The 13,853-nt window shown below is 50.7% G+C and overlaps 2 protein-coding genes across 2 annotated transcripts in view; one reads left to right on the top strand and one right to left on the bottom strand.

Annotated features, from left to right (window-relative positions):
* The first annotated feature begins 2,726 nt into the window (after positions 1-2,726).
* On the top strand, positions 2,727-3,152 carry STRIT1 (small transmembrane regulator of ion transport 1). Its single transcript, XM_071438256.1, has one exon. It carries the CDS (start codon positions 2,832-2,834, stop codon positions 3,129-3,131), a length of 300 nt encoding a protein of 99 aa, XP_071294357.1. The 5' UTR covers positions 2,727-2,831; the 3' UTR covers positions 3,132-3,152.
* Positions 3,153-7,510: 4,358 nt separating this feature from the next.
* Positions 7,511-13,853, bottom strand: part of MME (membrane metalloendopeptidase) — a 34,085-nt gene continuing 27,742 nt past the window's right edge. The window contains exons 21-23 of the mRNA XM_071438227.1: positions 11,794-11,889; positions 11,314-11,390; positions 7,511-8,857 (exon numbers count right to left, since the gene is read on the bottom strand). Coding sequence (XP_071294328.1) covers positions 8,758-8,857; positions 11,314-11,390; positions 11,794-11,889 — 273 coding nt within the window. The 3' untranslated portion in view covers positions 7,511-8,757. The remainder of the gene's footprint in view (positions 8,858-11,313; positions 11,391-11,793; positions 11,890-13,853) is intronic.

Raw genomic sequence — 13,853 nt, forward strand, 5'->3', positions numbered from 1 at the left:
TTCTTTTTCTCCAATAAATATTTTACACAGAGTCATATTTCTTTTCACAACAAATTGGATCTTATCCCAAAAGGATTTACTTTATGGCAAAGCCAGACAAAGAAAGTGAAGCTCATGGTTTGTTCTAGTGTCTCAGAATGTTGTGATAGGCTGGACAGTGCATGGCATGGTAAGTGTTACACATAGCCCTGAGTTTATTGTGAGGTTGCTCCCATTTTGGAGAGGCAGTGGTGCAATTCCCATTTTGGAGAAGCAGGAGTGCAATTCCCATTTTGGAGAAGCAATAGTGCAATTCCCATTTTGGAGAAGCAGTGGTGCAATTCCCATTTTGGAGAAGCAATAGTGCAATTCCCATTTTGGAGAGGCAGTAGTGCAATTCCCATTTTGGAGAAGCAGGAGTGCAATTCCCATTTTGGAGAGGCAGTGGTGCAATTCCCATTTTGGAGAAGCAGTAGTGCAATTCCCATTTTGGAGAGGCAGTAGTGCAATTCCCATTTTGGAGAAGCAGGAGTGCAATTCCCATTTTGGAGAGGCAGTGGTGCAATTCCCATTTTGGAGAGGCAGTAGTGCAATTCCCTTCCTGAGGGGTGCTGGGAAGGGCTGTCCCTCCCAGCTGTGCTGCAGGGGTGATGCAGGACACATTCCTGCCCCCCTGATCCCTGCCCTGAGCAGGGAGCCCTGCAAAGCAGCCCTGCCCTGGGACTGACCTTCTGCAAGTAGAGAGAGCTGGGAACCACAGGGATTCCTGCACAGGAACCCTGAGCTGGGAACCACAGGGATTCCTGCACAGGAGCCCTGAGCTGGGAACTGATAATCACAGGGATTCCTGCCCAGGAACCCTGAGCTGGGAACCCCAGGGATTCCTGCACAGGAACCCTGAGCTGGGAGCTGATAACCACAGGGATTCCTGCCCAGGAGCCCTGAGCAGGGCTTGGCTGGGTTTTCCATAGCAGAGGGGTGAGAGAAGCGTGGGGCACTCAGGACACAGCAGGTCCCTGTCCTGCTGCAGGTGCAGGGTGCTCCTGAGTGTTAGCTGCATTTACATGGGGGCTTCATGCCCATAAAGGGACCATAGAGCAGTTTTCAGCCCTGTCCCTCTCCCTGTTCAGGAAACGGAGCCCTCTGCAGTCAGAGTGCTCTCAAACAGAGGTGCAGTGGCAGGAACAGGCAGAGGTAACCTTGAAGCCCTGAGCTCCTGCCTTTTTAGACAATTGAATGCTTATAGCCAACCCCTGGCACCAGTGAGCCAGGCAGCTGCAGCACATTCCAAATATTGCTCTATTTAAAGCATGCCAGGGCTCTCAGAGCAGCTGCAGAGGCAAACCTTGACCTGCCATTAAACTAGCAGAGGGGAATGGCAGAACCAGGTAAGAGGCACAATTACATGTGGATGTATATATATATATATATATATATATATAATTATATACTGACATTAACGGATCTGGGCAATGCAGTGTGAGTACACTCAGCTACCTGGGTTCTTCTCTGATACACTAGATACATTTTACTTTTCAGTTAGAAAGTGTAATCTCTTTAAAAGCTGATTCTATTAACAGCTTGGGTTCCTCCTGTATTTTTGAATCCTACCAGTTTTGTTTTCTTTATGTTTTGTAGTTGTCATTCCAGGTTAGCTGACACAATAGGACAGTGTGTAAAATGAATTATGTTTGACAGCATTTTTGTTATACTGTGTGGAGCTGAGCTCCAAGTGTAGTGCAAATGAATGCAGAATAATTTAGATTTTAACCCCACAAAGCTCAAATGGCAGAGCAAAATGAAATTTCAATAATGACCTTTCCATTGTAAGCACACTTCACTTCTCCAAGGAGAAAAGGCACTTTATACAAATGCATTTTATATCTATTGTAAATTTTTATTTATTTCACTTAAATTTACAACTGTAGCTGTGCTGTGTGCACAGTTACTCAGGTGACACTTGTGAAGGGAACTTCTTAATACGCCTTCATAGCTATGTTTAAAGCTTTTAAAGATTTTTCTCCTGTTTTTTTGCACCACTGACTCTGGTGTCTAGGGAGAGTGAGTTTCTGCTAAGGTACAAAGGGACACTGAACACTATTTACTAAGTTTTCATTGATAACCCCAGAAATTACCCTGATACTGGTTTGAACTGGAGCTCCCCTAACAAAGCCCCCAATCAGCAGAGCTCTGGCAAACCCCTCCATATATATAATATCAATCCTGCCCCAGCAGGACCCAGCCCTGCCTTTGTGATTAGACCTTCAGAGAAAGGGCAGGAAAGGGATTCCAGCAGCTTCACCTGGTGGCAGGGCAGGAAAGGTCTCTCAATGAAACAGTGAGGGCTCCCCTGGGGCTGAAGGACCCCCGGTTTGGGGCAGATTTTTAATGTGTTTATGTGTTTAATGGTTTCATGGCAGCACATGCAGGTCTGTCCCTCTGGCAGACACCCTGTGCAGTGTCTTGGTGAGACAGGTGTGCTGTGCAGAGCTTCAGAAGAGCAATGGGGCAATCCCTGAGTCTGCCTGCTTGGTCTGAACTGTGCTAGGTGTTGTGGATAGTTTTACACAATTTATGAATCCCTTCAGAAACAACCTGTAATTGCATTAACTGCTGTAAGAGGTGTAATGTGCTGGTCAGCAATAGGGTCTCAAAGGTTGTTATTCTGCTTTCTGGCAAGGGTGTGCTGCTTGCAGGACACCCACAGCAGGGTCCATGAAGTTCTGCTGCTGTATGGAGATGTGAAGGCAGTGCAGTGATGGCAGTGTCACACAGTCCTGCTTCCTGTGTGCTCCACACCGACCCTGGCTCTGTCCTGGGCTGCTCTGAGCCTGGCCTGGGCCTGCTGAGCCATGGCTCTGCACCTGGAGGTGCCATCTCCTGTCCTGGCAGTGGTGGGACCTGCTCAGCGAGTCCCTGCCAGCGTCACTGACCCTGTGCTCTTTGTCCTGTGTCCCGTGTCCTGTGTCCTGTCCCATGTCCTGTGTCCCGTGTCCTGTGCTCTGTGTCCTGTGTCCTGTTCTGTGTCCCATATCCTCTGTCCCGTGTCCCACCCAGCCCAGGCCCCGCTGTCCCGCCTCCTCGTCCCCGTGCTGCTGGCGCTGGGCTGGATCCTGGGCTGTGCCCTCATGGTGTACATTGTCTTCTCCTGACCTCGGAGGGATGGCAGTGCCACACAGAGCCCTGCGGTGAGTGACAGTGCCACACAGAGCCCTGCAGTGTCACACAGAGCCCTGCAGTGTCACACACAACCTGCAGTGACAGCAGTGTCACACACATCCTGCAGGACAGCAGTGTCACACACACACACCCTGCAGGGACAGCAGTGTCACACAGAGCCCTGCGGGGAGTGACGGTGCCACACACAGCCCTGCAGTGTCACACAGAGCCCTGCAGGGACAGCAGTGTCACACACACCCTGCAGTGACAGCAGTGTCACACAGAGCCCTGCAGGGACAGCAGTGTCACACACAGCCTGCAGGGACAGCAGTGTCACACACACCCTGCAGTGACAGCAGTGTCACACACACACACCCTGCAGGGACAGCAGTGTCACACACACACACCCTGCAGGGACAGCAGTGTCACACACACCCTGCAGTGACAGCAGTGTCACACACACACACACACACCCTGCAGGGACAGCAGTGTCACACAGAGCCCTGCAGGGACAGCAGTGTCACACACAGCCTCCCCTGCCCTACATGGCACTGCCACCCTTTTAAATGCTATTTTCTCTGTCTTACAGGTGAGAAGAACCTACAGTGAAGTTGATGAGAAGAACACAGAACTTCAGTTTAGATTTCTAATGACTAAAATACATATAAAATGAGTTATTTTTAATATCAGCCATGTAAATGTTGTGCACACTTTTTATCCATTAAGAAGAATCACCAAACCAATTTCCCTGTTCTCAGATTATTTGCAATTTAGGGAGTGGTTTTTGCAATCCCGTGGTAGGTCAGATCCCACCTGCTTGCTGAACAGCAAACTTTTAAAACAGCTGCTACCAGCTAAGGAGCTTCAAGCTTGGCAGGAACAGGCAAGGGTTAATTTCTCATGGGGCCTGGGCAAGTATTTTTAGCTTTATTATGGGGAAAATCTCTTGGACTCTATTGTTATGAAACAGGAACATTGCATGTCCTCGGAAAAGAAAACCCCAGGCTCAGTCGGGGCTGGGAGGGTTGTGCAGCTGAGTGTGTCTGAACCTCGGGCTCACCAGGGCCTCAGTGCCCTGTGCTGGGGGTTTGCCTTCTTAATTAGAATTGGAGATAATTATACTCCCCCAGTCAATAATGAACCATGTGAACTTGCAGTGACTTCGCCATTTCAATCACAACTGAGCATCAGATCACTGCATTTTCACTGACAGCTCTGGGCTTTTGAGCATGAAGAGTTTTCTACTGAAGAACTGCAGTTCTGAGAAGATGAAATCATTAATAATTCAATCCCCAGTTAAAGCAGAGAATTGATTGTGAGAGGCATGTCTGGAAGATCCCAGCAAGATGCATGTTTAAGGGAATGTGAAAAAACTCTTAACAACCCCTGATGGGGTTAAATAGAGAAAGAAACTAAATTTTTCACTCCTGCTCACATAATTTGTGTAATTTTGAGAATGTGAGGAAGGCACATCAGTCAGACATCCTGTCTCCATCTGTGGGCACTGTCTGCTGAGCTTTGGGAATGGAAACACAAATAGATTTGGCCGTGGTGCAGCCACGAACATTCCTGGGCCACTCCAGCGGTCGGCAGCAGCGCTGAAGTGTGACATTCCATTTGGGAATTGCCTTGGCACCGGGTTTCTGCCCCTGGGAAGGAGCTGAGGGCAGAGGGGGTCCAGTCTCATCAGCTGTCCTGAGAGAGGGGATAAACGCTGGAGATTGCCATGGCTGCAGGGCTGCTGTGCCCTGTGACACCTGAGCAGCACCTCGGGGTCCCTGCAGGTGGGAGCGTCCGGAGCCCACCCTGGGCACACACCCCAGGGCCTCACCTTCCATTCCTGGGTATCTGAGCCCACCCTGGGCACACACCCCAGGGTCTCACCTTCCATTCCTGGGTATCTGAGCCCACCCTGGCACACACCCCAGGGCCTCACCTTCCATTCCTGGGTATCTGAGCCCACCCTGGGCACACGCCCCAGGGTCTCACCTTCCATTCCTGGGTATCTGAGCCCACCCTGGCACACACCCCAGGGTCTCACCTTCCATTCCTGGGTATCTGAGCCCACCCTGGCACACACCCCAGGGTCTCACCTTCCATTCCTGGGTATCTGAGCCCACCCTGGCACACACCCCAGGGTCTCACCTTCCATTCCTGGGTATCTGAGCCTACCCAGACCGATCCAGCTGTGGCTCCACAGTGACCACCTCTGTGTTTTCACAACTCACTTCATTTACCAGGCACAGAGGGAAACAGTTCTGAGAGGGCCCGCTGGACCAAACTGCTCTTTGGGTATCCCACAGCGCTGGAAATCAAATGTTTCCAATTAAAATGTTACAGAGATAAAATGTAAACACTGCAATCTGGTTTAGCTTTACCTGATTTTTGAGATCTGATTTGGCAGAGCAAACCAAAATAACTTTCTAGGCTGGCGTCAATATCATCGAGCTGACTTGCTGTATACAAAGCAGGAGTTCCTGCCAGTTTTATGGGGTAATAAAGAGAGGATTATTCCAAGAAAATATGCATCCCCCACGCTGCTGGAAGATCACTGAGCACTCTGCAGTGACCTTTTGTAACCACCTTCACACAGCCCACTCGGGCGTCTGCTCGTGGTGCAGCTGTACAGCGTGAAGCTCTCCTTACATGCGGGGGTAAAAGGGGAAGCAAAAGGTTTGGGGTTTTTAGTTCCTGAAAAATAAAACGAGTGTTTGAGAGCCAGGTTCTTTTCTCTCAGAGAAGTGCTGGTGATTGAGGGGAAAAAAGCTATGCACATTCAGATTTATTTCAAAGTGCTGGTGCTACACTATTGAAGTGAGGTGATAACTCACAGTGCCAGGCCACCACAGTATTGTTACAGAAGGATGCCAAGCTTGCCCCACAACCTCTTCCTGGCTTCTCTGTTTCCCCTGAACAGCTCTTGGAGTAAATGAAGTAAGGAGGAGTGTCTGTCCCCCCGCAATGCCCTGGGATGTGGCATCCTGGAAACCTCCAGGCTCATGTTTATATTCTTCAGTGCTCATAATCCCATTTAAAGGTGTTGGTGTACACAGAGCATGACTGGTGCAGAGCAGAGCCCTGGGGATAACACCTGCCTGTGAAGCAGAGTTTGGGTGGGACAGGGACAGGGGTAACACCTGCCTGTGAAGCAGAGCTGATGTGGGACAGGGGTAACACCTGCCTCTGAACCAGAATTCAGGTGGGACATTCCCAGCCCCACGCCAAGCACAGCGGCTCCAGGGCTCTTTGCCCGCCTGCTGTGTCCCTCCTGCCCCAGCGGCTGACCCCCGCCCAGGGAAGGTGTTCACCCGCTCCCGGCTGCTGCCCCGCAGCGCCTCACACGCCTGGGCTCCCCTGTGCCCGCGTACCCCGCCATGGCCCAAACCTCCCCGCGGGGCTCAGGGCCCTGCCTTGCTCTGGGTGGAAGCGCAAAGGGAACAGCGCGCGGCGGGTCCCGGTGCGGGTGGGGCGGGGGCGCCAGGTGCGCTCCGCGGGGGGCGCCGCCTCACCTGCCCCCGCCCTCAGGAGCCCCTCGGAGCCGCTGCGCTGTGAGCCCCGGGACCCCCGGCCCCGATCCGGTGTGAGCCCCGAGCCCCGGAACCCCCGGCCTCGCTCCGGTGTGAGCCCCGGGACCCCCGGCCCCGCTCTGCTGTGAGCCCCGAGCCCCGAGACCCTCGAAGCCGCTCCGGTGTGAGCCCCGAGCCCCGGGACCCCCGGCCCCGCTCTGCTGTGAGCCCCGAGCCCCGGGACCCTCGAAGCCGCTCCGGTGTGAGCCCCGAGCCCCGGGACCCTCGAAGCCGCTCCGGTGTGAGCCCCGAGCCCCGCACCTGCGGGCACCTGGAGCCCCGCACGGCACGGCCCGCGGCGGGCATGGCTCAGGCAGGAGCCCCGGCTGAGGAAAGAGCCCCGGCTCAGGCAGGAATCCCGGCTCAGGCAGGAATCCCGGCTCAGGTAGGAGCCCCGGGCGGGGTCAGTGGCGGGTGGGGCCCTCAGAGCCGCCCGGGCCCGCGGGCTCAGGGCAGGTGAGGTCGCTCCCTCACCTGTGCAGGGCCCGCCTGGCTCCGCTCTCCGTCTCCAGCTCCCTCCGAGCGCCGGAGGCTTTTCGTGGTCCTTGTTCTGCGCAAAGCTGTGCGGAGCGTTGGGTCCTGTGTGAAATGATGGTTTCTGTGTGAAAACAGAGGCGCTCTGGGCTTCTCCTCTCTGTAACAGGCTCGCTCCGGTGCAAAGCCGGGCCTGGGGGCTGTGAGAGGGATTTGTTGTCGTGGTCTGTGTTTTCTGACTGTGGGGCTCGGGGGCAAGCACGGGCATCTATTTGCAGAGAATTTCTGTTTTCATAATTCCTATGAAGAACACTCACTGCATTTGGCTCATAATTTCAGTTTATTATCAAAATGTTTTGATCAGATGACAAACTCAGCTAAAAGGACGTAGGTTTTTAAATAGACCTATTGTAGCAGTCATCTGAGGTATCTGGTACTTGGTTTGCAAATGTCTTTGCTTTGATAAACAAAGCAGTAAGTTCCTTTGCAATCTGCATGAGGATGTGTAATACATATCATTGCAGATTTAAAGCCTTTTACCCTCTTACTTAAAGCTCCTTCAGACTCTTGCAACCAGCTGTGCAGCTTTGCTGATGTGAGGACTGACACTGATCAGAACACGTACAAGTGATGTGCAGGATCAGAGCCTAAGCACTGACAGTCAGCCTGAAAACTCCCATGTTTGTGCCCTCCATTGGAGAACTCAGTTTTGTAGGCTTTATCTTATTGCCCGATACCATGCTTTAGTCCAATTTCCCAGTTCTATGCAGCCATTGATAAAATATGTTACAATACTTCAAGTCAAAAGTGTAGCTCAAGATTTAAATATAAAAACTATGATTTATACATTACTAGAAACTTTAAAAAAGAGCGACTTTAGAGAAAGCAAGATAAAGCTTAGAAAATGGTGAAAGGGTCTTTGATCACAATCTTACAGATTATAGGTACAGAAATTAATAAATTACCTATGATTTCATTTGGGCTGGAAAGCTGTAAATTAACTGTTGTTGTAAATAGAGACTTCAGGTAATACACGCTGGAGTAATTAGTGAGAAGTTACTTAAGTACAGCAGGTCTTTGGACTCCTCTTGTATAAATGGTTTCAAGTACAAATGAAAACATTTGGTAGAAGAGATTTTCTGCAACAGCAGAGGGTACAGAGTCTGACACTGGGATATGAACTGCTGTCTCTCTGTCGTGTTATGGTGGCTAAAATGTGTGTTACTGAGCACTTCCATCTGCCCTGGTCAGAAATCTGCATTCACCCACCCGGGGAGATCATGGGCCATACTTTGCCATTTCCAAAGGACTCCCTCCCACTGGCTGTGGGCAGGCTTACAGCTGCAGGTGTGCACTGCCAGGTGGGTCAGGTCCTGCGGGCTCTGGGGGGAAGCAGCCGGGCAGCCACGGTGCCTTCCCTGCTGCCACGGCCATGATTTGGGGTTTGCACGTTTACCAAGGATTACAGACATGTCTCCAGCACATTGCACTCAGCTTTCTTCCCTCCTCCCCCTCTCAAAATCAGCTGGAAAGGTCTCTTTTCCTGGAAAGCTCCTTGAGATGTGAGGTTTGCAGTCCGTCACCAGACACGGCACTTCTTGGCAGGGTCCATGTTGTCTCTCGTGGTGCATGAAAAGGCTTCTGAAAACTCTGGGGAGTTCTGCAGTGACCCCAGGACCCTTTAAAAACAAATCAACACGCCTGGGTTTGAAACAAACAACATGACCCGTATTTTGTAACTTGTTTTTGTTGTGTCACCTCAGTGTAGTGTGGGGAACGCCCTGCTGTTGGGCTCTGACTTGCTTCATCTCACCTCAAGGGCTGGCTGTGTTTTCTCCTTCAGTTTGTCTTGCCCCTATTGCAACCCCAGAAATACAGGGCCTGTCCCCTCCTCATGGCTGGCTCTCATGAGCCAGTTCTTTCCCCCAGAACAGCTTTCTCATTGTCAGTAGTTTTCACTGAGGGCTTTTTCAGCTCCATTTTGCTGACAAGTGTCTTGGTGAAGGGAAAACAAGACCCTGAGGTCAAGGGCTGTGGTGGTAACTCATCTCTGAATGTTCATTTACATTTTTACACCAAGCAGGTTTTAACTGAGATCATGCTGCTCCTCTGGGCGTTCTACACAGATTTTCCAGTGAATGAGTTTTCTGGCAAAAAATCTCATACAAACAATGGCTTTCAACTCAACATGGGGAGTGAGTATGAGGCCATTCCAGCTAAGGCTGAATTTACATGTGTAATTGTGAACACGTGTGCCAAGAGTCGCTTGTTCCTTCAGGACTGGGAACACAGCAGCACATACCTATGCAGGGAAACAGGTCAAATACAGACACTGATGGACATTGATTGTGGCCCAGAAGTTCTTTAAAGAACTGTTTCTTTGAGTAATTCATGATTATTCTGAGATTTGTGTTCATCCTCAGAACCAGGGTGTGCCCACAGAAGCTGAGGTGAAGTTCAGCAGTGACACCTGCAATACTTCAGCTGTTCTAGAAGGCCAAAAGTGACTCCCTGGTCTTGGGAGCCAGCAGTGGAACAGGAGGAGATGGCACAGAAAAAGGGTTATCAGAAACCTCATGCATTTTGGTGATCTAGCTGTGCTTCAGTGCCCCAATGAACAAGGACTGCTAAAATGGGATGCACTGCAATTAACAATTACTACGAGGAGCTGCCTGTTCCACTTGCAGGGAGAAGCAGCCCCCAGCCAGTGTAGCAGGTACTGAAAAGGCTCATTGCACTCCCCAGATAATAATCAAAAGAGGCACCTGGGGAGCCTCCGTGACGCTTGTGTAGTATCTTACTAGGTGTTAATTTTGTGGGTATGTCTCATGAAATGTTTTCTATTTTAGAGCTCTTAGGGGGCCTCATGCTGTAACTGACTGCCCACTCTGAGGATGTTGTCAGGTTTCTCATGAACACTTGTATCCCTGCATGTCCAGTTTATGCCTGTCCTACCGAGGTGCAGAGAGCACAGCACGATGTAACGTGTCCAGGGTACACACAAACACAGCTTGTTGCACTGGCATGCTGAACCAGCCGGCTTCAAAGGCCTTGTACCTCGGCCAGATCAGATGTGCTGAGGTTCTGAGGGGCCTCTGGAGCCTCATTAGCACTGAGAGCAGACAGGAACGGCTGCAGGAGCTGGTGCACAAAGTGCCTCTGGGAGAGATCTCAGATAGCACAACCCGCCCACGGGGAAGCACCAGGAACAGCGAGGAACAGTCGCTGCTTTCACTGAATATCCCAGCGTGGGGGGTAAACAGGGCTTGCTGGAAAGCCCTTGGAAGAAAGATACTGGAATTAATGCAGTGGATTGTATCAGCACAGAGCTTGGCTGTGGTGGACGTGGAGCCTGGAGGTGGCTCAGCCTCCCAGCAGATGCTGTGATGGCTGCACTGCCACTGATAGCTGGCACGGGACCAGGCAGGTTTATCAGAGCACATTGGTGCTGCTGATGAATGGGCTGCTCTGACTTCAGAGGAAAAGAAAAGATCCTAGTCTGGCCTGAGCAGCCACGTTTCCTGCATGGCTCCACTGAGCTGAGCCCAGCTGATCTTGGGAAGGCTGGCTGGGCACACCAGGCACAGAATGCACATCCCTGTTGTGCCACAGCAAAGGGTTTGTGAGGAGGGAGGGCAGTGATTTCCCACTGACTCTACCCGTGACTCCAGGGAGGATGAAAGTTCATCAGTGCTGCTGGTGTACAAGAACCCTACCAGGAGCTATTGTGGGAGCTGGGATTTGTGGATGAGCCCTGGATCCCAGACACAGTCCCTGGGACTCTGCAGTAACAGTCACACAGTGGCAGCCAGGTGATGCTGCGTGTCCTGGGGGGGAGCCTGTTCAAAGCTGCTCCATAGCGTGGACAGGATTAAGCTGGATCTTCTCAAGGATGGGACAATGATCCCACATCCTTCCTTTGCCTGTGGAGCTGCCTGGGAAGGGCTGTGCCTGTCTGGGCAGTGCTGGAAGGGACAGAGAGAGCCCAGCCCTCCTCCAGTGTGCTCTGCCTGTGCTGTGTGCATGCTAAAGCTCCCTGGGAAGGGCAGCCCAGCCCTGGGCAGGGTCTCCTCAGTTCCCCCACTAAGATCCCATGCTGCAGAGGTGTCACACCTCAGGTGTTGGCTCTGCTGACCTGAATCTGCCTGGGCTGTGCACGTCTGTCTTGATGGAGTTCACTGCATATTCTGGTCTGTACGTGCCACACCACACCTGCACAGGAAACAGAGAAAAGCATCGTTAGCCTGAGATTGTACAGGAAGAGACCTGCTGTTATTTAACTGCGAAATACCTGATGTTCATGAGAATGAATTCCACATCAGAACACAGAGAAAAAAGGGTGTATTTTGTTAAAAAAGTATGTCTCTGTCCTCAGACAAAGGCACTTGGGCACAAGGCACTTCCTACCAGGCTTACCAGAGGCTGAATTCATTTCTTTGGGGAAGATAAAAATCAGCTAACAAGACTTTATTTTCACTGCTTTGCAGTGAACACTGCTCAGCTCTGCAGCTCTGCCAGCTCTTGTTTAGCCCACGGGAGTCAGCCTGTTCTGACTTGCTGTTAAACTGCAATGTCAAGTGGTTTTCAAAGCCCTCAGGCAAGAAGTAAAGGATACCTGTGCAAAGTTCAGAAAAAACAGCTGTTTGTGGTTCATGTCGAGACCAGGAAGGAGTTTTTCTTTTCCGTGTTTTCTCTCAAAGTTTTCATAAGCCTGTAGAATGGAGTGAGTAGAAATGTTACCACTTCCAGCATTTTCCCAGTCAAAATCAAATGATGGCAAGGAGGAACATGGATTCTTTGACATAATTAATCATTGCCTCCCTTGGCCATCCATCCCACATGTGCCACCTTGAAGCAGAAGACAACAGGGCCATTTCTCAGTACTGTGCTATCAATTATCTAATGCTGCACTATGAAAATGAGATTTTTCCCACTCGTTTTTGGGGTTTGGTTTTTTTTAAAGTGAATTGCAGAAAGGTTTAAAACCTTGGCACAGTAAGAGCAGCTGCTTTCATGTTTCTAATGGAGACGTGTCAAATGTGGATGTGTTGTTAGTGTCTCATCCCTGATGAAAGATGCTGCAGAAATGTTCTGCCTGCAGTCAGTGCCAAAGCAACGCACGAGTAAAGCCAATCAACTGCCCAAGCACAGCTGAGGGATGAGCAGATAGCAGGTCCATGGAAAAGGCTCTGGAAGTTTCCATGGATAACGGCTGAACGAGAGCCAACAGTGCCACGGCACTGCAAAAGAGGCCAGTGTTGTACTGGGATGTGTAAACAGGAGTGGCTTATATGAAATACATGAAGTAATCCTTCTACTCCACTCGGCGCTGGCCAGGGCTCAGCTGGAGTGCTCTGTCCACTTTTGGGCACTGCCCTTCAGGAAAGATGTGGACCAACTGGAGAGAGTCCAGAAGAAAGCAGCAAGAATGAGCAAAGGTCCAGCAAACATGACCTATGAGGAAAGATTGAAAGAATTGGGTTTGTTTAGTCTAAAGGAGAGAAGTCTGGGCCTTGAAGCATGTAAGTCTTCAAATATGTGAAAGGTCACAGGAGAGAAAGGAGCAGATTGTAGTGTTTGCCCTGTTGGAGGCACTGGGAGTGCCAGGAGGAGGCAGCAGGAATGCTCCTCTGGGAGACTGAAGGATGCAGAAGGGGTTGATTCCACCTGCATGGAGAGGGGGGTGGGATACTGACCTCTCAAGATTCCTTCTGGACCTTTTTTTACTGTTTATATGATGTCATAATAATTTTTAATACTTCTGACCTAATTTTTCTGGCTACTCCCATTCCTTTCAGAAAGCGTATCCCCTTTCAAGGCTTTGTACTTTGCACAAATATTCCAGTAACCAAAGATCAGACTAATCTAATAAGCCTGATGCCTCTTTTAGGCTTCCAAACCATTCCTTAAACTCTCATTAATAATTGTGCTTGCCCTCAAACATGTCCATTTGCAGCGAGAGCTGGAGAAGCGTGCGCTGGCCCGTGCATCCAGAGGCTCTTTGTTGGGCAGTGACAGCACTCAGCTGTCAAGTTTGGGTGTTCTGCCACAGAAGGTGTTCAGGGAAGGAGAAGGAGGATGAGGGTGCTGAGGCTTGCAGCCATCAGATCTGTGAATAACAAGGAAAGCTGGCAGAGAAGCTGGCTGGCTGCTCTCTTGCAGACCGTGCTCACTAAAAGAACCTGAGTCTCTCTGACTGCCAGTCTCAATGGTGGCCACCTAGGGAGTCCAGCAGCTGCTTGGGGAAGAGAAGGAAAGCAGAGCCAGAAAGCATCCAGCTCCTCTGGAAGGCTTCGTGCAGGGAGTCTCTGGCATCTTGGGGTACCAGGACAGAGGGCCCAAGTCACCTGAGCAAGATGAAAAGCAGAGTGTTTTTGTCTATGGGTCAGAAGAAAGTCATCCTGCCCCTCCTTCCTGGCAGGAAAAGCCTGGTGAAAAAGAGAGCCAGAGGCAGGCAGCTGCTGGTATCAGCACTTTCTTTAGGTCATGGTCCAAGTGTCAGCCAGTGAATGTTTCCATTCCTCACATTCCTTATTCACAAAGGAAAGAAAAATTGAGAAGGAATTTCCTAGGAACAGGTAATCTGTAGCCTGACATGATTAACAGGGTGAGAGAAGTACCACAGCTGGCCTGTAGCTTTAATGCAGGCCTTGATGGCACAGTAGGTCTGGTCCT

The sequence above is a fragment of the Agelaius tricolor genome, unplaced genomic scaffold (assembly GCF_023055355.1).
Source record: "Agelaius tricolor isolate 1412-34295 unplaced genomic scaffold, bAgeTri1.0.p SCAF_12, whole genome shotgun sequence".
Lineage (NCBI taxonomy): Eukaryota > Metazoa > Chordata > Aves > Passeriformes > Icteridae > Agelaius > Agelaius tricolor.